A 23,068-nucleotide genomic window follows, 5' to 3' on the forward strand; every position below is an offset into this window, starting at 1 on the left:
CGACTCGACGGCACATAACAACAACAACAACAACAACAACAACAATATGACTGTGGAGTCGTCTATTTGTCTTTTCAATTCTGTTAAAGTCTGATTTATGTATTTTTGGGGCTCTTTCATTGGGTGCATAGAAATTTATTATGGTTATATCCTCTTGTTCAACTGATCCTTTAATCATTATATAATGTCCTTCCTTATCTCTTATGGTGGTTTTTGTCTTAAAGTCAATTTTATCAGAAATTAATATTGCCACTCCTTGAGCATATTTGTTGAGCCAAGCATTAGGGTAGGTACTGTGTCTGTAATAAATTTAAGTCAGATTTCAATCCTTCTCTTAAAAACACACTTCTTAAGAAGGTAAGCCACATTCTTAATAATAGTAATTCTTAAGTACTCTTAACAATAGTAAGCCACATTCCTTAGGTGATGGTAATATATTACAATTAGTTTTAACAGTTTACAAAACATTTTAATATACATTATCTCAGTAGGTCATCAAGGAAGGTAGTGGTCCTACTTTGCAGATAAGAACTGAAGCTCAGATGAGTTAACATGAACTGGCACTCAGAGCTATAACATAACAAAATGTTTGGGTGCATATTCCATGTCAATTGCTGTGTCAAATGCTTTTTGGGAAGCTGTATATTTTATTTTTGGAGCAAAGGCTCCCAGAGAGTTTATTGACAAGCATGAAATATCTGAGTAGAGAATGTTTCTTTTAAAACGGGTCTTACACATGTTGTGTTTGAAATGTCCATTTACTAGAAATAGGTTATGTTTTTAGACTCTAACTCTATGCTGCTAAAAAAGAGATTTTAAAAATGTGAAACCACATGAATTAGTGTCTTGGGAAATTGCACTTTAGTAATTCTAATTAAGCGTTAATATTCTGATTTTATAGATGAAAAGGATCTTTGACTCTAACTCAAGTCATCCTTTGACCACTGATGAGACTCTGATCCCAGAAAAATTAAGTGACTTGTCCAAAGTCAATAGTTAAAAGCAGACTCTGGGACTAGAGCCTAGACCAGTTAAAACCTGAGCCACTACATCACTTTACCTCCATGAATGTTCAGTTATGTGACACTTTCAGTGCCCAGAGTCTCTTGTCCAGCACTATCTCCGGTTCTTGTTGATTCTTGAGTGGCATGGTACCAAGAAATTAGGATTTAGAGCCTGAGTAATGAAAACAACAGATATTTACTCACAAGCCATTGCTCTGAGAGATAGTAATAGAATAAATGTATACATATGTATGGATAATACTTTACTATTCTCAAAATACTTCCATACAGATTATCTGATTTAATCCTCATAATATCTGAAAAAATGTAAGGTCAATAGGACAGTCACTATCTTCAATTTTATAGAGAAAAGGGAAGTTCAGGGTGTTGATTGACTTGCTCATATGCAATAAGTCTGCTAATAAGTGGTATAATCAAGGGCTAGAGGTACTATGGGCTCTGATAGCATAAAATATTACGGACTTTCAGGTTAGGACCAATGAAAAAGCTTGCAAATAGATACTAGTCATTTATTTTGGACTTTGACATATCCTGCTGTGGCATTTCCTCTTACCATGTCAATGGGCTGGTTGGAATGTGCCAAATTGAAGTTCTGTTAAGGAGCACCAAATCCAAATCTTCCAAATGGATTACTTTTCATACATTTTTCTTTAGAAGAAAGTAGAAATTTAAAAACTATACAGCTCTGTCTAGTTACCATAGCTCCAGAATTGGGGTCCAGAAAACTCCACTAATTTAAGATATGACCTGTCACTCAGCAACCACCACCCCCCCGTGTGAAGCCGCTCACTCAACCTCTCCTAAGCCACACTGTTCTCAGCTACAGAATGAAAGGATTGATTCAGATATTATCTCAGTTCTCTTTCTGTTCTACAATTTTGTGATTCTAAGAACAACAATAAAACCCCATATAAATATGTTCCTTATTTAGAAAAATCTATTAGTAAGTGGACCGATTACTGGAGAAGAACATCATGCTTGGTAAAATAGAAGGTCAAGGAAGAAGAGGAAGACCCTCAATGAGATGGATTGACATAGAGCCTGCAACAGTGGATTGAAGCTGAGCAAGTATTGTGAGGATGGTGCAGGACCAGGCAGTGTATCATTCTGTACATAGGGTTGCTGTGAGTTGTGACTGACTTGATGGCACCTAACAACAGTAATAGAGGGTTGTGCAAACCAACTTGTGGTCTATGGCAATTGAAAAATCTTTCTCTTCACATTACTAAAGTTCCTGGTATGTGCCCCCAAATTAAATGTTGGTTTATTGCAGTTACAAACTTGTCTACACATTAGGATTGCTGGAAGCGTTTAAAATTGTTAATTGCTTGGGACTACTCTCAGATTCTGATGCACTTGATCTGTGGTGAGGCCTTGGAATTGACAGTTTAAGAGCTCCCCAGTTGATTTGAATATGCAGCCATAGCTGAGAACCACTGGACCAATATTTTGACAAAGAGTATAAACCACTAATGAGTTCTGGTGGTGCAGTGGTTAAGGCATTCGACTGCTAACCAAAGGTTAGTGGTTCGAACCCCCCAGCCACTCCGCAGGAGAGGGATGAGGCAGTCTGCTTCTATAAAGATTTACAGCCTTGGAAACCCTGTGGGGCAGTTCTGCTCTGTCCTGTAGGGTCACTATGAGTTGAAATCAACTTGATGGCAGTGGGTTTGGGTTTTTTGGTATCAACCACTGGACTAGTTTTTTGATAGACTACCCAACTCATGTGGTTCATTAGAAATCAGATTAACTTGGCAAAATGGAAGTTATTTTTATTTCAGTTTCTACCAAGAATGAGGCCTCCCTTTCATGTTGTTGTATGCTGTCAAGTCGGATCCGACTCAGCAACCCCTCCTTGGGTTTCTGAGGCAGTATCACTACGGAAGTAGATTGCCTAGTCTTCCTTCTGAGGAGTGGCTGGTGGGTTTGAACCACCAGCCTTCTGGTTAGCAGTCAAATGCCTAAGGCTCCCTTTCATAGCAAAATTAACACGGTTTGTTCATTTAACAAACATTTAGCACAGTATAGTCACTTAACAAAATAAAAACAAGTAGAAATAATTGATCCTGCCTTTTGGGGACATAAAAAACAGCCAAATAAACAAATCTTTTCTACTGATGAAGAAGAAAAAATGGAACAAAAGTATTGTGCAAATCAGAGGAAGGCAAGCATTGATGGTAAGGGGAGAGTAGTAAGAGAAGCCTTCTTGGAGGAGGTGAGCTATACAGGAAAATGGTAGGGAGGCCTTAGAGGGCTTCCAGACAGAAGGAACTGCCTTGAGAAAAGGTCAGATAGCCATAAGTTAACCACTTAGAAATAACAGCAACTTAGTTGAACTTGAAAACCAGCAATGGAGATTTCTGAGAGGTTAGTTTGATTAAGGTATGTGATGGGGAAGAGAAGATCGATTGATAAATACTTTTGAACACTTTGCTGGGATGGTTACATTTAATTTCACAGGTGGTCATTAGCAATGTAATGGATATGATGTTGGAGATGTTCTCAGGTTCCATGTACAGGAAAGTTTTGGGGCAGAAGGGCTAGTAGAGGCAAGGATAATGAAGGCATGAAAAGGAATTTCTCTCAGTGCCATTAAGGAAAATTTAAATCTGAGAGCTGTTTCATAAACCCTGACGACTATAACCTGCCAGTCCAACTTTAGTGTGCAACATACTAAGTTCCTGAAAACATTACCTTGCAATTCCATTGGACAAAAAGTTCACATGGAACCGGGAGATAGGAGAACTTCTGTTGCCAGTTGCCTTTAGATCCTTGTGCACATTATTTTATCTCTGGAATCTGATTTATAAAATTAGAGTTGTACTGGATGACTTCAAAGGATTTTTGTAAACGCTTAAATATGTATGATGACTTGATCTAGCCTTTCAGCACCTTTACGAGGTCTCTCAGGAATATCTCCAGTACTGCCAAAAAAACCAGTACAAAACTCACTGCCGTCGAGTCCTTTCTGACTCATAGTGACCCTCCTTGGGTTTCTGAGGCGGTATCTCTATGGAAGTAGATTGCCAAACTGTCTTTGGAGGAGTTGCTGGTGGGTTTGAACCACCAGCCTTCTGGTTAGCAGTCAAATGCCTTAGGCACTGCGCTGCCAGAGCTCCCCCCAGTACTGCAGTCACTTACAGTGAGTCCGTGCCATTCCAAAACCAAACCAAACCCACTGCCATCAAGTTGATTCCAACTCATAGCAACCCGATAGCACAGAGTAGCACTGCCAAGGCTGTAAATCTTTACAGAAACAGACTGCCTCATCTTTCTCTGGCAGAGTGACTGGTGGGTTCAAATGGTGGACCTTTCCGTTGTGGCCAAGCACTTTAACCACTGTGCCGTCAGGGCTCCTAAATGTACCTGCAGTTTTTAATATTGATTGACTGTCCACAGTGAGGCTCTCAAATTTTGCACATGAAATAGTCTTTGCCCGTTAGGTTGTTTTTATTTATATAAGAACTGGAATGTGGGTCAGACCATTTGCATCTGACTGGTTTGGAATCCCATCCAAACAACACCTCTTGGGAAAAGCCAGCGCCTTGGGTGGTAATGCTGTAATGTGGCCAAAGAACCTGGACTGGGAATTGGAAAGCCTGGTTTTCAGTCTCGGCTTGCTGTGTGTCTCAGAAGCTGATCGTTTGTCAAATTCCTTCAAACCCTGCTGGCAACCTTTTTTTTTTTAAAAAAAAAAAAAAATTATCTGATAGTAGAAAACCTAAAAGCCAGAAGTTTCTTGTTTGAGTCTTAATTGTATCTCTGGATGTTCATAGATCGGTCAGTTGCCCTCTTTGAACCTTGATTTTCTCAACTGTAATGACCATATTAATACCTACATTTTACAGGGTGACCAAAAAACCAAAAACCAAACTCACTGCTGTCAAGTCAATCCCAACTCATAGCGACCCCTCCTTGGGTTTCCCAGGGGGTATCTCGATGGAAGTAGATTGCCCAGTCTTCCTCCCGAGGAGTGGCTGCTGGGTTTGAACCGCCAGCCTTCTGGTTAGCAGTTAAATGCCTTAGGCACTGGTGACAGGAGGGTTAAAAGAGATGGCTGTCAAAGTGGCCTGGTGTGGAGCAGCGTTGCAAATGTTAGTTGAACCGGAATGAAAAAATCCTCCAAAGATGTGAAGATTCAGAGATGAAAGTCATGTTGTTATTCCTATTGATGCACAAATAACGTAAATTGTGTTGTTATCATTTTTGCTATTCTTTTTAACAACAGCAAAGGTATTACAACACACAGCTTTGATCTTTAAGCCTTGAAGTTGGTGATTATAACATCTTTAACACTGACATGCTGGAAGACAGTTTGGAGATGAACCAAAACCAAACCCATTGCCACTGAATTGATTCTGACTCATCGTGACCCCCTTTCAGTTTGCAAGGCTATAAATCTTTATGGAAGTGTTGTTGTTGTTGTTATGTGTAGTGGAGTCAGCCCTGACTCATAGGACCCTTCCTTGGGTTTCCAAGGCAGTATCACTGCAGAAGTAGATTGCCCAACCTTCCTTCCAAGGAGTGGCTAGTGGGTTTGAAACACCAGCCTTCTGGTTAGCAGTCAAGTACCTTAGGCACTATGCCACCAGAGCTCCTTTTTCAGAAGTAGATTGCTTCATCTTCCTCCAGTGGAGCAGCTGGTAGGTTTTGAACCCCCAACTTTCTGGTTAGCAACTAAATGCTTTATCCACTACACCACTAGAATGCCTTAGTTTTGGGATAGTGACTGTCACACACGTATATATGTGTATGTACACATACACACAAACTCCATACCAATGCCTCTGCAATTAATTTTGAGATTCACTTGTTAGAAAACATGTATTCTCACAACGCTGCCTCCCTCCTCCTCCTTTTTAACTGACTGCACTAAAGGCAGTAATTTACTTACCAACATTTGATTAAACTCTTAAGGTTCAACCCTAGAAGGAGGTGGCAGGAGACAAAGGATTATTGTCATTCACCGTCAGCACATCCCCTTGCGTTGCCTATGAAGGATTAGCATTTCCCTGAAAGGAGGGACGGAGTAAATTGCATGGACAGCCAAAGCACTGCCAGCTCCTTGCAGCTGGGGGCACATACCGGGAGCTTTTCCCATATTAGTCAGCTTTATCTCAACTTTGGGGCAGTGCCTGAATCTGAATTTCATGGGTTTCAGGGTCAGTCAAAACAGAATTGTAGGGTTGTTGAGGTCAGAGGCCACCGCTGTCAAAGGGTAGTGACCTTAACAGCAAGAGGTAGCCGGTCCCCCCCCCCCCCCCCCCCCCCGCAATGACTTCATTCTAGTGACTGCTTGGCTCACTGCACCTCCCCCGCAGAGCTTTTTTTCAACTTGGTAATAAAAATCCTCCTGTGACCTGGTATTTCTTTTTTTAAAACATTATTCTTGATTTTCTTTTGTCCCTGTTTCTCTATAGAAGGACCAAGCCTTGGTCCTTGTTAATGTATTGGTTTGTGTGTACCCTGGGAAAAGCTAGATGGGAAGGAAGCTCTCTGCTGTTATCTTACAGTGAGTGGAATGCCACCTCGGGTGTAGGGGAGGATCTGCTGCCCACCTTGGAAACTGCCTTCATTTAGCACACACAGAAATTTCCCAGAACTTCTGAAACTCTCTCCCATCCCAGTAGGGTCTATTACCACGGTCAAGGTTGATTTAAAAACTGTAAAGCAGCTTAGGAGGGGGCAGGGAGGGTGGAGTGGGGTGGGATGGAAACAAAAATAGGAAGGGGGAAGAGGCTGTGTGCTCTAGTAGAAAGAACGCAGTCTTTGCCAGTTTAGTTTTCAAATCATAGCTCCGCTGCTTCTGCCACGTGGCCTTGCATGGGGCACTGCACTGCTCGGAGCCTCTGTTTCTTGCTCTGTAAAACAGAAGTGATTCTACCACTAGCGTTGGTGTGGAGGTGATGAGAGTGGGGATGATGATTCCAGCATGGTGGCGCCTGTTGTTAGGAGCCTTCGAGTCAGTTCCGACTCATGGTGACCCCATGTGACAGGACCCCCCCACAGAGTTTTCTAAGCTGTAATCTCTCCAGAAACAGATCCACAGGTCTTTCCTCCCACAAAGCCTGGGTGGGTTTGAACCACCAGCCTTTTGGTTAGCAGCCGAGCGCTTAAACATTGCACCACCAGGGCTCTTTGCCTGGCACATAGTAGCCCCAAGAGATGAGCGCTTCTGTGGATTAGGGCAGATCTATTTCAGAAATGTGCTGCCTTTCACTCAGTATGAGGTGATGAGAGAGACTGCAAACTCATTTAAAGATGGTCCTTGAGCCTTGACTACACAGCAGTCATTAAGCAGACATTTTACAGTGGACTGCTTCTGCCGAGGTGTGGCATGGGGGTGGGACCTTTTGGATATTATCCCTGTTATAACAGGGGGCACCATTTGGCCATTCCATGAGAATTCACTCTTGTAAACCTCTCAACAGCTTTTCCCTTCTATTACCAAACCCAAACTCACTGCCATTGAGTAGGTTCCAACTCATAGCGATCCCTATTGGGTTTCCAGTCTTTATAGAAGAAGACTAATCCATCTTCATTCCACAGAGCGGCTGATGGGTTCGAGCCACTGACCTTTTGTTTAGCAGCTGAATGTCTTAACCACTATAGCACCAGATTTCCTTTCCCTTCTCTTTGGAGGCTATTATAAATACCAAAGGGGCTCTGGTGGCACAGTGGTTAAAGCATTTGGCTGCTAACCAAAAGGTTGGCAGTTCCAACCCACCAGCCACTTCATGGGAGGAAGATGAGGTAATCTGCTTCTGTAAAGATTTACAGCCTTGGAAACCCAGTGGGGCAGTTCTACTATGTCCTGTGGTGTCGCTATGAGTCAGAATAGACTCACCGGCAGTGGGTTTATAAATACCAAGTATCAGCACTTGAGCTTGGTTCTGAGGCTGATGCTCTCACCCCTGCTGTCACGGTCAGACCTCATTATTTTTTATTATAGTTCTGAAACAACTGGTTTTAGCTCTTGAGGCATTATGATGACAAAGGGAGGAATGAAACTGGGGAGTCCTATTTCTCCCACCCACCAGCGCTTTTCACCCACACTCCTTTCCTAGCAACGGCTCTTTTCTCAACCCTTGGGGCCCACGTCTCCTGTTCCACCTACAGCAGAAGTAGCACAATATGAGGGTGAGAGGGCTGGGAGGTTGCTGAGGTGCAGGAGGGGAATGGGGCAAGAGCGTCAGGGAGGAGGCTGATGAAGAAAAGGAAGCCACAGGGACTAGCCTGCTTGGTGGCGAGGCTGCCGAGAAGCGAAGAACCGAAGCAGAGAAGGCCCAGGTTAGAAGGGCAGGCGGAGAAGTGGTATGGAGCTGGGTGCACCCACAACAGTGCAGGTGGGGAAAGGTTTATCAGCCAAGGGAAGCTAAGTGTAGCTCATAGCGAGCATCACTACTTACACAGGGCACAGTTCTCTGCTGGGGCAGCCTGAAACCTTGTAAAAAAAAAAAAACACGGATGCTTCTCCAGTCCTTGAATCTTAGAACCTTGAATCTTTTCCACTTGAAGGTGGAAAGGGGCACGTTTCTCATCTTGGCAGACCAGAATCCTCTGGGGACATTGAAAAAAACTACTGATGCCCAGGTTATATTCCAGGTCACGTCTTCACTGCAGGTGGGACCTGGACATCAGTATTTGTAAAAAGTTGAGTGGGTAATTTTAAATGGTAGGCAGCCTTGAGACTCACTGAAGTCCAGTCCTAAGGGAAGCAGGAACGCTACTTCTACAGAATTTTGGGTGGAGCCAGGACTTGACCTCTATTCTCACTTGAAAGCCAATAAGTTTATCCATTTTTTGTTTTTTTAAAAAAGCTTCAGGTGATGAATTTACATACTTTCATTCTTGTCTAAGTAGAAATTCTATGCCTCCCCCACACTAAATTTCAGAGAGCCCCCACCCCCCAGCTTCAGGAAACCAACAGCTGCCCCTCCTGCGTGGCATCCCTATGTAATAAAGAGAGTATTTATACCATCCCCTTCCCAGGATTCCGTTTTCAAAAAATCTTACAAGTCTGCCTTTAAGAGGTGAAGGAAGGTAAGACAAAGAGCCTGTCTATCTTTGACTGTCTGTCCTTCTCCAAATTCACTTCAGACGTTTTGACTGAACTCACTTTAAAGGGAATACTCAGAACAGTTCTGAATGGCCAGGAGAATTGCAGAAGATCACTGTCTGGATTCCTGTGAGGGAGGGAGGGGTCAGGTCCGAGGAAGGGGGAGGAGCTTTGGTGATGGTGGTGCAGGTCCATAGACTGAGGCCATGGGCTTGAACCTCAGTCTTTTTTAGCACCAGCTGGTGGAGCCGTCGCCTTCTCTCTTGCCTTCCTGAATCACTGCCCAGCTGCCAGTCCACTCTTTGTTTTCCCTGAGTTGTCCACCCCCCTCACCCAGATCTGCCAGCCTTGGTCCATCAGCACACAGACTATAATTTGGAATGTCACAATGTCATAGTCATAGAGCATGCCCGCTTGAGGTCCGAAGCAGGGAGGTAACCCCTTCAAGGTCACACAGTGGTGAAGCCAAGGCTGCCCTTGCAGTGATCTTTCCACGGTCCCTCTCTGCGCCCACTGTGCTTGGGCTTTCTCAGTGGAAAACTGTTTTGATTGGTCTGTGCCTGGCTTGCAGTCTCAGAGGGGGCCCCAGTTCCCTTTCTCCCTGGACCTGGGGTATACTCCGGGCCTGACAAAGGACACAGCAGGGTGGACGCTGAAGACGCCACAGGCCTGCGACGTGGGTGAGCCATCCTGGCTGCTGTTGGCGACTTCAGCCAATTTCAAGCTGGCAGAGGCCTTTTCAGAAAGAGCCCTAACAGGGGAGGTGTCCCTTTATTGCCAAGACTTCTCTGTTCTTCCTCTGACAAGTGACTGGCCCCACTCCCAGCTGCCAACCTTGCCCAGTCCCATTCTGGTGACCTGCTAGGAACCATTAGAGAGAGAGAAGGTATATTCAAGTCATACACTCACAGCAGCTGTTGCCTTTTGCCAGTCAGATCCTTCCCAGTTCTGAAGTGGAAAGTTTTAGAAGAACTGGGAACAGAGGTCGTCCTCAACTCCCAGGAGACAGGTACCCTGTGCTCTGGAGAGAGGGCCAGTGAGCACTGCTTTCTTTTCTGCACTGCGATGACCCTCAGTTTCTGGTTGTGCTGTGAGGAGGAGGGACGCATTTTCTCCCTTGCAAAGTTCCTGGAGCAACCTCTCTATTCTCTGGGAATTAGGCCCTTGTTGATTATGCCTAAAGATTTGTGCATTTAATGAACTGGTGGCTGTTACTTACGGGTGTGGTTCCTCATATGCTGCTGCTACCTGGCTAGAGGATTTGGTGATTACTTGATTCTTTGTGTTTAGTGAGTCAAAAATCACACTTTCCACACTCTTTCATTTATGGAGCATTAGCTTTGAATTGAAAGAGGGTGACCCATCTGGTCATCCTTAGGTTTGTTTTATACAGTGCCTTTTCCTCTCATGTAAAGCCGACTAATGGATCATGGCCAAAAAATCAAACCAGTTTATACCTTCAGAGAGTGAAATCCAACAGTCTACCTTTTTTTTTTGTCAAACAACATAGCTAAATATTTTTAAGAGCTGCTCTGTAAGGAATCTGCCGGCCAAAAGGTTGGGGGTTCATACCCATCCAGAGGCACCTTGGAAGGCCTGGTGATCTGCTTCGAAAAGGTCACACCTTGAAAACCCTGTGGAGTGTTCTACTGGGCACACATGGGGTCACGGTGAGTCCGAATCAACTTGACAGCAAGCACTACCACCAATAACGCATGTAACGTACGTGCGATTTTAATCTTAGCGTCGTTTTCAGGTATAAATATGTTATGTAATAGCAGGAGCTTGACTTTAGAAATAAATCTTTCAAAATGCAAATTGAGTTGTCAAATTCTCATGCCTTTTAGTTAAAATAGTCATTGTGCCATTTCTGGAAATCTATAGTTCTAAATCTCTCATCGATCCTAGACTCAAAGTTTGGGCGAAAACACTTAATCATTTTGCTTCTACATCCTCACGCCTCTCAGCCCCAGAATCAAAACACAGTGCTGGAGGAGAATTTGTTAATGTTACTAAGTATTCGGTAACATTGCTATTCTGTTCCATAAGTTTATTAGCACTTAAAACACCGAACTTGAAATATCTTTACACCCAGTGATCATTCAAGCACAGTGAACTAAGTACCAGGGGACTTCTTAATGATGTTGGTGTAGAAGAGATTAATATTCCCTGTAAGAGCCGGGTTTTTGTTTTGTTTTTTGTTTTGTTTTTCCTGTAAGAGCCAAAAGCTTCCTGCCTTTTGCTGACACTAACTATGGTACAGACTTAGGGCAAATCCATGTATGTGATAGAACTGATCCCCTACAAAGCTCAGTCAAGTATAGATATTATACATCATCCTCATTCAAGGGCTGGATGTGTAGTTTATGCAAATTTTAACAATTGTTTTATGGTGACATGATGGGGAACCAGATAAACACGACCCAACAAGACCACTTACTTTTGTTTCGCCTAGTTACCTCCCAAGTATTCAGGATGTTATTTACATCACACACACACACAGAGGCCATGTCAAATGCAAAACAAAAATGAAGAAAGCAGGTCATTTCAATACCTTTTTATTTGAGTGTGAAACCATTCATATCTTGCACAACTGTACAGATAAAACTATTTCCATTTTAGCTGTAGACATGATTATCACACTGAGTGGTGCGATCAAAGATTTTATTTACAGAACAATCGCTAAAACATCCGATGACATATTTCCATTTATTTCTTACCCATAGGGTAATAAGTCCACCATAATTGTCTGGTGCATTTTATACAGAAAGAAAACCTATGTTAATCTCTAACAAACCTCACAAATTGCTACAAATCTGACAGAAAAATGCCTACGAAAAAATTTTCCAAAAGTACAATACATTTTTATTTCCACACATACACAGTATAGTATAGGCTCAAAGGCACAGCTTTGATTTTTTTTTTTTTCTATCAAAGTGTCGGAAATTATTATAGCCTTATGAAGGGACCGTGAAAGTCTTTTTCACACTTGGTGCTTGACAAGTTAAAGTTTGGTCCATTCAGTTTCACAAAGTTAATATAACAAAGCTGAGTGTGATGCTTAATGCCATATATCCACATTCTCACAGAACTTCAGAAACCCCTCTCCTGCCTTTTGCTGACACTAGCCATTGTGCAAACTTAGGAAAAATGCATGTAGGGAGAGGAACGGTCCCCTCTAAACCTCAATCAACTTAAGGCAATACAGAACAGGCCTCTTCCTTCTCTCGAGACAGTGCTTACAATAGAAGACAATGCAGGTACTGTGACAGACGCGAGTGGAACAGGGGATCTGGCACTTCCCAACATCTCCATTTATCCCTGCTGTTCCAGGAAGCACTGATGATACCACCAGGGAGAAGGGAGGCATTGAACATGTCTGAAGGTTGTTCATTGTACAGTAAGGTGACAGACAGATGGCAAGGTGAATGTTCTTGGTAAATTATGTGCCCATCCAAGAACACAAACCAGATTCTGTCTCCATTATCCATCCTTCAAGACTAAAAAGCCTTTGTCAACAGGAAAATAAGTAGCTTACTGGCAGGGGTTGCCAACACAAAGCAAAGTCATGGAACAGAGGGAAAAGACACAGAGTGGCCTGCCCAAGATAGTGCTCTGTAGAAACAGGCAAGTCTGGCTTGGCTGATGGAACCCAATCACTTGACTTTTAGTGAGCCCTGTTTCTGAACTAAAGTCTATTTGTCCCACATTGAATCCCAGCTTCATGTTCGTTCACTTAGGAAAACAGACACCTAGGAATAGTCCATGAGTTACAATGTGTAGAGATAAAAGTCTTCTGGGGGTGGGTGTTGGGTTTATTATCATTAATAATAATAATTATTAATATTAAATATGGATTCCTATGATAGCAGTCACTTGGCCCATCCTGTGGAGGCCTCTCCGTTGATGTAAGCAAAGCCAGGAAAGTGTTGCATGTGCTCGTATTCAGAATTCCTGCGCGTGGTCAGGGGTGTGTACATGTCACTAGAGTTTCCGTACCTCGTCGAATGCACAGACGGGCTTGTGTAGCACGTGTTGGCTGTGGGCACCTCTGGCCATCGGGGAGTGACTGGGGTAGGATGCAGTCTGGGAGTACTGCTCATCAAACAAGGTTCCATCCGGGAAGTGGGGCTATTGAAAGGGTACTTGTTGAGGGGAAAGAAAGTCCACAAAGTTAACATTAGCTTGATCTTGCAGATACACAATATCAGGCATGTTAGGCAGTCATGTCTTAAGATGCTATTAATGAGAGCTAATGGGAGGAAATCAGTGAACTTCTGCAAGACTGGACCTTGAGCTAGGGAAGTAATTGACAGCAGAAATATGAAGGCTTTCTGAGCCCTGGTTGAGCTCGTGCTCACTCAAGGAGCAGTACTGGCTTTGTGCCCGTAATCTGAGATGTCTTGGGAAGTCAAACCCAAAAGAAGGACTAGCCCCACTGGGAATACAGGAGAATGAGAGTGTGTGTATGTGTGTGTGTGTGTGTGTGTATGCACATGCATGGTGCAAGCACGTCCAGATGGCTATGGATGGGTGGCCATGAGTCTTATAGTTTAGTTATGGTGATGTGATAGGTTCTACTCCATCAACCCAAGGGAATAATACTGCCAAATAAAACGCAATGGCGTTATTAAAAATAGCATTTTACAGTTGAATTCAATTATGAACTGCAGCCTAAAAGCAGGCTTTTGAAGAGGAAGCAAGTCAACAGACTCGAAGATTATTATTAGTGCCTGTCATTTAGAGAATGTCTTTCTTTTTAGTTCACGTTCACTGAAGTCCTGGAAGATATGTAAGGAGGAAATGGTAACTTACTGGGCTTGATGTGAATGTGGGGAAAGGAGTCAAGATAAGCCAGTTGAGAGCAGGAGAGAGGGGCTCTTTTGTACAGGTAGAGGAGCAGGTGTTAATACCCCAAGAAGAGGGGAAGCAGTTCCAGAGAGGATTAGAATATGAGAAGCGCTGCTTCTTTGACATTCTTTTCCGTAACCAAGACAGCTATGCAAATCAGCCCCTTTGAGTACAATCCCAGGAAAGGAAGAAGAGCTGTGGACCTCCTTTGAGACTTCCAAGTTTGCAGGCCAGTCAACACAAAGATGTTCTTGCAGTTCTAAGGGCCACCCCACCAATGACGGGAGCCAGTCAACAACGCCAGGCAGAGATCAGTGAAGAGAGTGTGTGTGAGTGTGTGAATTCTGCTCCCCATCTGTCTTCCCTGACAGTTGGATAGTGGAGCCCTGAGGGATTAGGTGGGAGGGTGCCTCCTGTGAGGGAGACAGACAGGCTGAAGCCTAGACAGCGGGGAGAGGGGCAGCGACAACAATGCGTGCTCCCTGTGGTCCAGGTGGCCAAGGGGAACTGCTCTGCATCTTTGAGCGGGAGCCCAAGGGGCACAGAGGAAGGCTGTCAGGCCTGAGGCATGCCAGGAAAGTTAGCTAATCATAGGTCAGCAAAGAGGGACCCCAGCTCTAGCAGTGAGGGTTGTTTTTTCCTAGGTAGGACAGCAGGCCTTAGATAGCAAAGTACAGCCACTTCAAAGTCAAAAGAACAGTCAGGAAGGAGGGAGAAGGGTGTAGGTGGTATCTGGGAATTCAAGAGAGAAAGCACCAAGGGCTGTTGCCAAGGAGACTACGGACGAGCACACTGAGGCTTTCATAATCCCTAAATCAGCTCAGAAACCCTTACGTGCATCCCATGTGCTGTGCACTATGGAAGCTACAGGGTGCTGTTTATGGGACAGCTGTGGCAGCCCCTCAGTCCTGAGTTACGGGATTCCAGCCCAGGACCTGCTCGAAATTGCAAGGAAACTGTGGTAGGATTGGCTCCTGCCCAAGAAAAAAGATCCCAGAAGCAATAAACAGATTGCATTAATAGTGATTATTACAAGATGTCCCTTAATTCCCTGAAGTTGCTTTCCCCTCCTGATATTCTCTGAAGTCAGCTCCCTGGGTGCAGGCACCCTCACTCTGTGGTCCCTGGCACAGAGGCCTCCTTTCTAGTCCTATGACATGCCATGCTACTGGTTCTCCCACAAGGGATTTTATCCTACCTGTTCCCTCTCCCTGGGACTCTTCCCCATCACCGATAGTCCCAGCTCTTTGCATGCCTGACTTTTTTTTTATTTAATTGTGATTTGGGTGAAAGTTTACAGAGCAAATTCACTTTCCAAATAGCAGCTCACATACATTTTGCCTCATGATATTGACTGCAATTTCCCACAATGCAACAGCTCCCTCCCCACTTCTTCCTCATAGTTACCTCTTCCCTGTGTCTTTCCCTCCCATGCACTCCTGCTCCCCGAGCTGTCTCCCTGCATACACAGCCCTTCTGTGCTCCCATGATTGATCTCTCCAAGCAGTTTTTCTACCTAATGTAAATGTTCAGCTCATTTTTTATCATTCTTGAGGTCTCAGCTCAAATGCTACCTCCTCAGACTTTCCTTGAACATTCTGTCTCCAGCAAGTAAACACTGCACCCTCCAACAGACTCAGAGGTGACTGTTAGCACCTATCATTTAGACAACATCTTTCTTTTTAGTTCACATTCACCGAAGTCCTGGAAGGTACACCAGTAGGAAATGGTAACCCCAACCCCACCCTAACCCTCCTCCTTCAGGTCAGATCACACCAACCTGCTTGGCAGCTGTCCCCTTCCACTAGCTTATGTCCATGAGTCGGGTTTGGTCATGTTCACCACCGTATTCCCAGTGTCTGATATGGTGCCTGGCCCCTAACAGGTGCTATTTGCTAACTATTTGGTGAACGAACATTGGGATGGTAACACTAGAAAGAAGCTTACCAAAACCACTGCCTGTTGAACTGATTCTGACTCTTGGTGACCCCACACGTGTCAGGGTAGAGCTGGGCTCCACGGGGTTTTCAGTGGCTGAGTGTTTGGAAGTAGATTGCCAGACCTTTCTTCTGAGGCACCGCTGGGTGGAGTCCGACCTCCAGCCTTTTGGTTCACAGCTGAGCACAATAACCTTTTGTTCCGACCACCCAGGGACTCCAGAAAGCAGTTTTGGGATCTTGTAACCCTGCCCCGTGTTACACAGATGAAAACACTAGGACCCCTGATGTAGAGTGTCCTGTTCAAAGTCATGCTGCAAATAAGCAGAAGAGCTGGCACAGAAGAGCCAGTCCCAGAGGAGCACTTTTTGTCTGCATCAGTTTAACTGACCTGTTGTTGCTGAGTGCGGTGGAGTCGGTTTTGACTCACAGTGACTCCATGTGACAGAGTAGATCTGCCCCGTAGGGTTTCCTAGGTTGTACTCTTTACAGAAGCAGATGCCCAGGGCTTTCTCCTGTGGAGCTGCTGGATGAGTTTGAACCATCAACCTTTTCGTTAGCAGCTGAGCACTTAACTGTTGGGCCTTAAGCATGACCTACCACTACCAGATTGCAGAGAAGAGCACTTTTTTTTTTTTTTTTTTAGGAAACCCAGCCCACTAAACTTTAGTCTGTCACTCTTCCTTCATTAAGTTCCCTTCTCCCCTACAGACCACCAGAAAGCCCCAGACCAAACCACTGCCATCAAGTCAATTCTGACTCATAGCCATCCTACAGGACAGAGTAGAATGATGCCCCATGAGGTTTCCAAGGCTGTCATCTTTATGAAAGCAGACTGCCACATCTTTCTGCCCCAGAGCAGCCAGTGGGTCCAAACTGCTGACCTTTTCATTAGCAGCCAAGTGCTTTAACCACTGCAACTACCTACCAACCACAAAAACCAAACTTGAGTTGAACCCGACTCATAGCAACTCCTCCTTGGGTTTTCAAGGTGGTATCTCTATGGAAGTAGATTGCCCAATCTTCCTTCCGAGGAGTGGCTGGTGGGTCTGAACCACCAGCCTTCTGGTTAGCAGTCAAATGCCTTAGGCACTATGCCACCAGATCTGACCTGCCTCTAACTTGCTGGTTCTGACAGAATCTTCACTTGGCTTGGCTTGTATAGGTAAAATGCCACAGTGTGGACTTGGCATCTCCTTGCCACAGAACCCAAGAGAGTGTGGCTTTTGTCCCTAGTCTTGGACCCTCGACACAGCTGTGCCCAGGGGTTGTGTCACAGGCTCAAAAGAGTAATTGCCTGGAAATGAGACTGGCTCAAAATATCTTCATTGTGACAATAAAATTCTGTTAGCACAGAATCTGGCATGGAAAGGTCCGTCCTGTTAGGTCAGCTAATTGCAAATGAGTCAGTGACTCGTTTTCCCCCACAGTGAAGAGACCATTGAGGGAGAGATGGCTGAGTTCTCACCGGCCACGGCCTGGGGATGGGCGCCACCAGCGAAGCTTCTGTGTAGTCTGGTGAGGGTGGCTGAGGCTGGCCCGTGGCACCAGCCTCACTCTTCACACATCCGGTTTCACGCAGGGTCCTTTGACATGCTGGGCACAAATCTTGGGGTCCAGAGATCGCCACCCAGAATAAAGATGCTTTTTGTTGAGGGCCCATAATTGGCAGTTACCACTCTCTGGGTCAAATCACAAGCTATTGCTACCAATGTTTAGTTGGAGATAAGTCACCAGTTCCCACCCCAAGAGAGAGGTGCATGCGATGTGTGTGTGTGTGTGTGTGTGTATGTGTAGGGTCAAAGGTTTTTTCGTGTGACTGGCTTACATCCATCTCAGCTGTGATTGACTCTGGGCCTCTTTGGAACCATATTAGGAAGTGCTATTTAAAGAAATGACTCCCCACACCAAGGACTGACTTTCCTACACTCAGAAAGGAAGAATGAGCCCTTTATCCCTGACCCTTGCCAAGTGGGCTGTTACTTGAGCAAGGGGTGAAAGGTGGCCCAGTCAGGGGCACAAACTGTTTTCCTATGAAAGGCGGCTCTCACTGCACCCGAGGTACTGCTACTGGGCTTGCTCAGGCAGGCTTCCTCTTAGTCTCTTCCAGAACAGGAAGTAGCTGTCTCCAAAAAAATCTTTGTTGGAGAATCCACTCTACTGAGGTTTTAGAGTCAGGATTAATTCAGGTAATACACGTGAAACACTTAGAACTATTTGTATTACAAAACATGCTGTGATTAATGTTCGTCTCCTTCTTGGATTACAGGATCACGGTCCACTAATATGGGAAGAGCCTGGGTGAGTGACGTTTGGTTCTACCCTCTCGTTTTGCACATGAAGGAACTCAGGTCAAGAGGGAGGAGATGACCACCTGGAGGTCTCACATTGACTTAGTACCAGAGGAAAGACTACAGAACAGGCTTCCCGACTCCCAGGCGAGGCTAGTTCCGTTAACATCAGTCTTCTTATTTAACCCATTCATTCATCCATTTCACTGGCACGTTTTTTTACTGAGTCCCCATGGAGGGCCAAGCCCTGCAGTTGGTGCTGAGAATCAAGGTAAGAAACAAAGGCGCAGATTCCTGCCTTCACAGAACTGCAACGTGGTGTTACAAAGGATCGCTAAGCTGTATAACAAGCAGTGTGAACTGTGAGCCAGGCCCTGTTCTAACCTGTATTAACTCACAACAACCCTATGAGATAAGTACTATAATTATCTGCACTTTTCAGATGAGGAAATTGAGGCACAAAACTAATCAGAAGCAGAGCTGGGATTTGAACCTGAGAAGTCTGGCTCCACAGTCAGAAGTCTTATGCTATTCTGGTCGGTTGATTTTTATTCCTTTTGGCCCAGGGTGGTGTCCCAAAGTGGAGCATCCTGAGGAACTCTATAGCTGTCACTGGGTCTCTGAGCTGGAGGATCCCCTGGCTCCAGGCTGGTTTGGGTCTGGCTGCTAGAGAGTCTGTGGGCTCGATGTGCTGGGCTGGCAGGGCTGGCCTTTGGCCATACAGTTGAAAGTGAAAGAATAGCCTGTCTTCTTCGCATTCGCCCTAACTGTATTTGTGTGGCTTCTGGTTGGTCGGATGGTGTTTGAGCTCGAGGGCCCCAGCTCCCATTCATGGCTGCTGACCGAGCAGAGGTTCCAGGACCGGACGTTGAATGTGCCTCAGAAGCGTTCCGCAGCCATGTGTCTGGTCTGGTTTGTTTTCTCCTTCTGGTCGGGCGTGGGCATGGGGAACCTGGGAGGGGGCAGCTGGCACCACCCCTTCTTCGCTTACTTTGATGGGAACAAGTGCAGCATAGTTGCCAGAAGAGTGTTTTTCTGAAATAATTCAAACCTTGCACTGCTAGACTTCATCCATCCACACGAATTTCACATTCATTTCATGAATTCAGAAATCATGACAATTCTGGGTGGGGTGGCCAGGCAGTTTACCTTCACATTACCCAACAAGAAAGCACGTGTTGTGCAAGTAAGCCTTATAAACGAGAGCACACACATAGTGCTGTTTCCAAAAACAAGTGACGTGAAGTTACTCTGGGCACTTCCATGCTGGGATGTGTGCAGTGACTGCAGTGCGCAGATGTAGTGTGTCCGTTCTTTAAGGCAAGCTGGGCAGGTGCGTATTTGCAGAAGGTAGTTTCAGTGCTCTCATGCTGATGACCAATTGCATTTCTTTATCCATATTCTATCATTGAGATTTTTCTTCAACTCAGACTTGACCCTTTCCCCAGTGATTCTGATAGAGTCAAGTAGGATATTCAGTGCCCAGGTGTGGAACAGCATGCCTTCTGCTCTGGAAAGCTGAAACTAATTAGCCCTGCAATGGATTTCCCCTGATATGCTCAACCTTAAACCAAACTGCCAATGAAGGAAAGAGACGTGTTATCTCAGGTGGTGATCTTTAGTAATTTGAAATGCACAGAGCATAGTAGCAGTGCCAGGGATGTGGGGCTTAGAGTTGGAGAATTTGCTTTCAGTCTGCTTTGCCAGTTAGTGGATTTATTATCTGGGGCAAATTACCCTCTGAAGCTAGATCCTCATCTTTAAAAACTGGAGAAAATGCCTTCTTCACAAGGTTGTCATGAGAATTCAATGAGTCCATGTATTTGAAAGTGCCTAGAGCAGTGCCTAAGGCATTTGACTGCTAACCAGAAGGCTGGCAGTTCAAATCCACTAGCCGCACTACAAAAGGAAGATGGGGCAATCTATGTCTGTAAAGATTTACTGCCTCAGAAACCCAACGGGGGTCGCTGGGAGTTGGAATGCACTCGATGACAGTGGGTTTGAGAGCAGTGCTTGATGCTTACATGTTAGTGAAAAATAAGACAAAGTATTCTTTGTCTTTAGGCCTTACTTTTCCCAGACTAGGTACATTTTGAGCACTGACCTCACCATCTCTTTGAGTCAAGATGTAGTATAATTAAAATCTCTCTACCCTACCTTGCAAATGGAGACTAAGGCATAAACCATGAAGTACACAGTGTGTGTGTGTTAGGGAGAAACATCAAAGGACCACACCTAAGAGCCTGTGGGCGAGGCAGTGAAGGGGCCGCATCTAGATTCAAGGGGCTCCCCTGTGGGCTCTCATTTAGACCAACCATGACAAGACTGTGTTCCAGCTGGGAATGGATGTGGCTTCCAGAGCAGGTGCTGTGGGCCTATCCTTGATTTCCAGGGCCTGCGCAGGGATTGAGGGGACCTTGGCCTCTTTTCATGGCAGTGACTTAAAAAATACCACCCCAGAAAACCAGCTCCTGTGAATTCCTGAGTAAGGGAAGGCAGGGAAGATGGTGCCAGCAGGTGTGGCTCTGGTGCTCCATCTCTGTGTGATCTCACTGGGATATCAGAAAGCCAGCATGCTGTCTGTCTCTGCTCTGCTCTGTTCCAGAAGGCTGGAGCAGTGCCTGTCACATAGCGGCACCCAACAGTCATTCAGGGAATGGATGGATGAATGGATGGATGGATGGATGATGGGCTGCTTAGACTGTGTTGAGTATGTACTGGTTCAGGGCACCTGTTCTAAGTCAGTTAGTGGATCACAGAGAGGAGCACAGACTCTGCTCCCGAGAGAAGCACTACCTAAGGAGCTGGCATCTCCATGTGACGCAGTTGGAGGCCTCTAATGAATGCCCCAGGTGATGATTTAGTGGAATCAACTTCGTGGCTTGTCTGGGGAGTATACCAGGAGTATACCCCTTGGTAATGCAGATGGAAATCAAAACAGAGCCTGTTTGCCCCCAGAGCCCATGTGTTGTGGGTATGTTTTCCTCAGTGTCCTCCCTCCAAAGCACTGAGAAGCTGATGTAATTGCAGCCTCCACCCTAGGTTAAGTCCCGCCATCTCTCAACTAGACACTTGCAAGTGCTTTATAGCAGAGCTCCCTGCTGCTCCCTGTCCCCCTTTCTAGTTCATCCTATGGTTGCCATTAAGAACATGCATGCAGTCTTAAGCATAGCTCTGAGCTGGCCACCCCCTGACTCAAAAACTTCCCATGCTGCTCCATGCCTGCAGAATGGCATGAGTGTTCCTGGCACAGCACAGTGTTATTTATGCAGACCCTCCTCCCATTTACTCTTTTAATAAACACATATGCCTGTATATGAGAGGGAAGGCTGGCAGTTCAAACCCACCAGCCACTCCTCAGAAGGAAGATTGGGCAATTGACTTTCATACTGGTACTGCCTCAAAAACCCAAGGAGGGGTCACTATGAGTCAGATCCGACTTGACGGCAGTGAGTTTGGTTTATACATGAGAGGAGGCGGAGGGTGGTGCTTAAGAGCCTGGACAGAGGGTCACACTGCCTGGGTTCAAATCCTTGGGCAAGTTATGTCCCTTCCCTGAGCCTCATTTCCTCTTCTGCAAGGGTTACTGGGAGGATGTGTAAAGTGCTTAGCACAGAGCTGGCACGTGGCAAATGCTCATTAAAAGTTAGTGCTTCTTTCTGATAGGTGCCATGTCCCGTAGCTTGGCGATGCTAGACTTAATCTTTGCCTTCAGGGATCTTGTAGTCTCTGGCAGGAGTCAGGCCCAAAAAGACAGTGATGTGGGCAGGTTGTGAGAAGTACTGATAGAGGAGAGCCCAAGAGGCTGTGTGGGGACTGAGGAGTCACACCTGATAAGGTCCTTGAGGAAGGAATGAGGTGGCATTGGAAAATGCCCCAAAGAAGGGAAAATGGTTGTCCTGCATAACAAGCAGAAGAGGTTGGGGGAGAGAATCCCAGCATGAAGGGACAGCAGAGATGGTGGAATTTGGTACCTGCAGAGGAACTGCACATGGGTTGGCATGACTGAGGCAAAAATGGCGGCCAAGGGGACAGGCCAGAAACTCAGGCAGAAGTGATGAAGATTCTTGAGAGAGATGTTAAGGAATTGAACTTGACCCTGAAAGCATTGGGGAGCCAATAAGAGAGAGTAGCATGGCCAGAAGTCCTTTTCCCCAAAAAGATTCCTCCAGCTACAGTGTAGCGGGTATATCAGGGGGCAAGTTTAGAGACATGGAGACCAACTGGAAGGTTTATGTCCTTGTTTAGGTTTGAAAGAATAAAGGCCTGAACTGAGGCGAGCACAGTGGAGGCTCAGAGGCATGGAGAGGATATAGAATAGAGTGGCAGTGGCAACCAGTTGTATTTGAGGGCTCATACACAGGAAAGAGCCCAAGCCAAGGAGAATGGCCAACAGTGGTGTGACATGCAGCCGCAGTTACCACTGACTGCAGGCCACAGAGTGACCATTTGGTTTGTTAGACAGCGAGGAGACAAAGGAGATGTGTAACCTGAGTGTGATCTGATAAAAGGTCCATTTCAGGAGGATTCTTGGGGTAAGGTTATGTGTGTGGGGTGGAATGATGAGGAATAGACATGGAGCGCTTAGAGGCCAGTCAGAGTGATGCTGAGATAATCATCCTGACAGGACTTGATGAGGGTCTGCACCAGGAGGATGGTGGTGGGAAGGGAGACGAGATCTGAGGGTGCTGCCCAAACAAAGGACAGTAGGCATCATGATGGACTGACTCCTGGGATTAGAGCAGTGAAAGAGAGAAGGGAACAAAAAGAGAACTGCCTAGCACCCAGGTGTGTGAGAAGGTAGAGCCTGCACACTGGGTGAGCACCCACGACGGGCCAGCCCCTGCAGGGTAGAAGTGCTACTGAAATATCATCCCTTCCTTAGTGGCACACAGGCTGCATCCA

The 23,068-nt window shown here is 45.5% G+C and overlaps 1 protein-coding gene across 1 annotated transcript in view; it reads right to left on the reverse strand.

The window, feature by feature from the left end:
- Nucleotides 1-12,956: 12,956 nt before the first annotated feature.
- Nucleotides 12,957-23,068, reverse strand: part of RFX4 (regulatory factor X4) — a 97,067-nt gene continuing 86,955 nt past the window's right edge. The window contains exon 14 of the mRNA XM_007948235.2: nucleotides 12,957-13,229. Coding sequence (XP_007946426.1) covers nucleotides 12,957-13,229 — 273 coding nt within the window. The remainder of the gene's footprint in view (nucleotides 13,230-23,068) is intronic.

This window comes from Orycteropus afer, unplaced genomic scaffold (assembly GCF_000298275.1).
Source record: "Orycteropus afer afer isolate SDZICR_OR568_19922 unplaced genomic scaffold, OryAfe1.0 scaffold00209, whole genome shotgun sequence".
NCBI lineage: Eukaryota > Metazoa > Chordata > Mammalia > Tubulidentata > Orycteropodidae > Orycteropus > Orycteropus afer.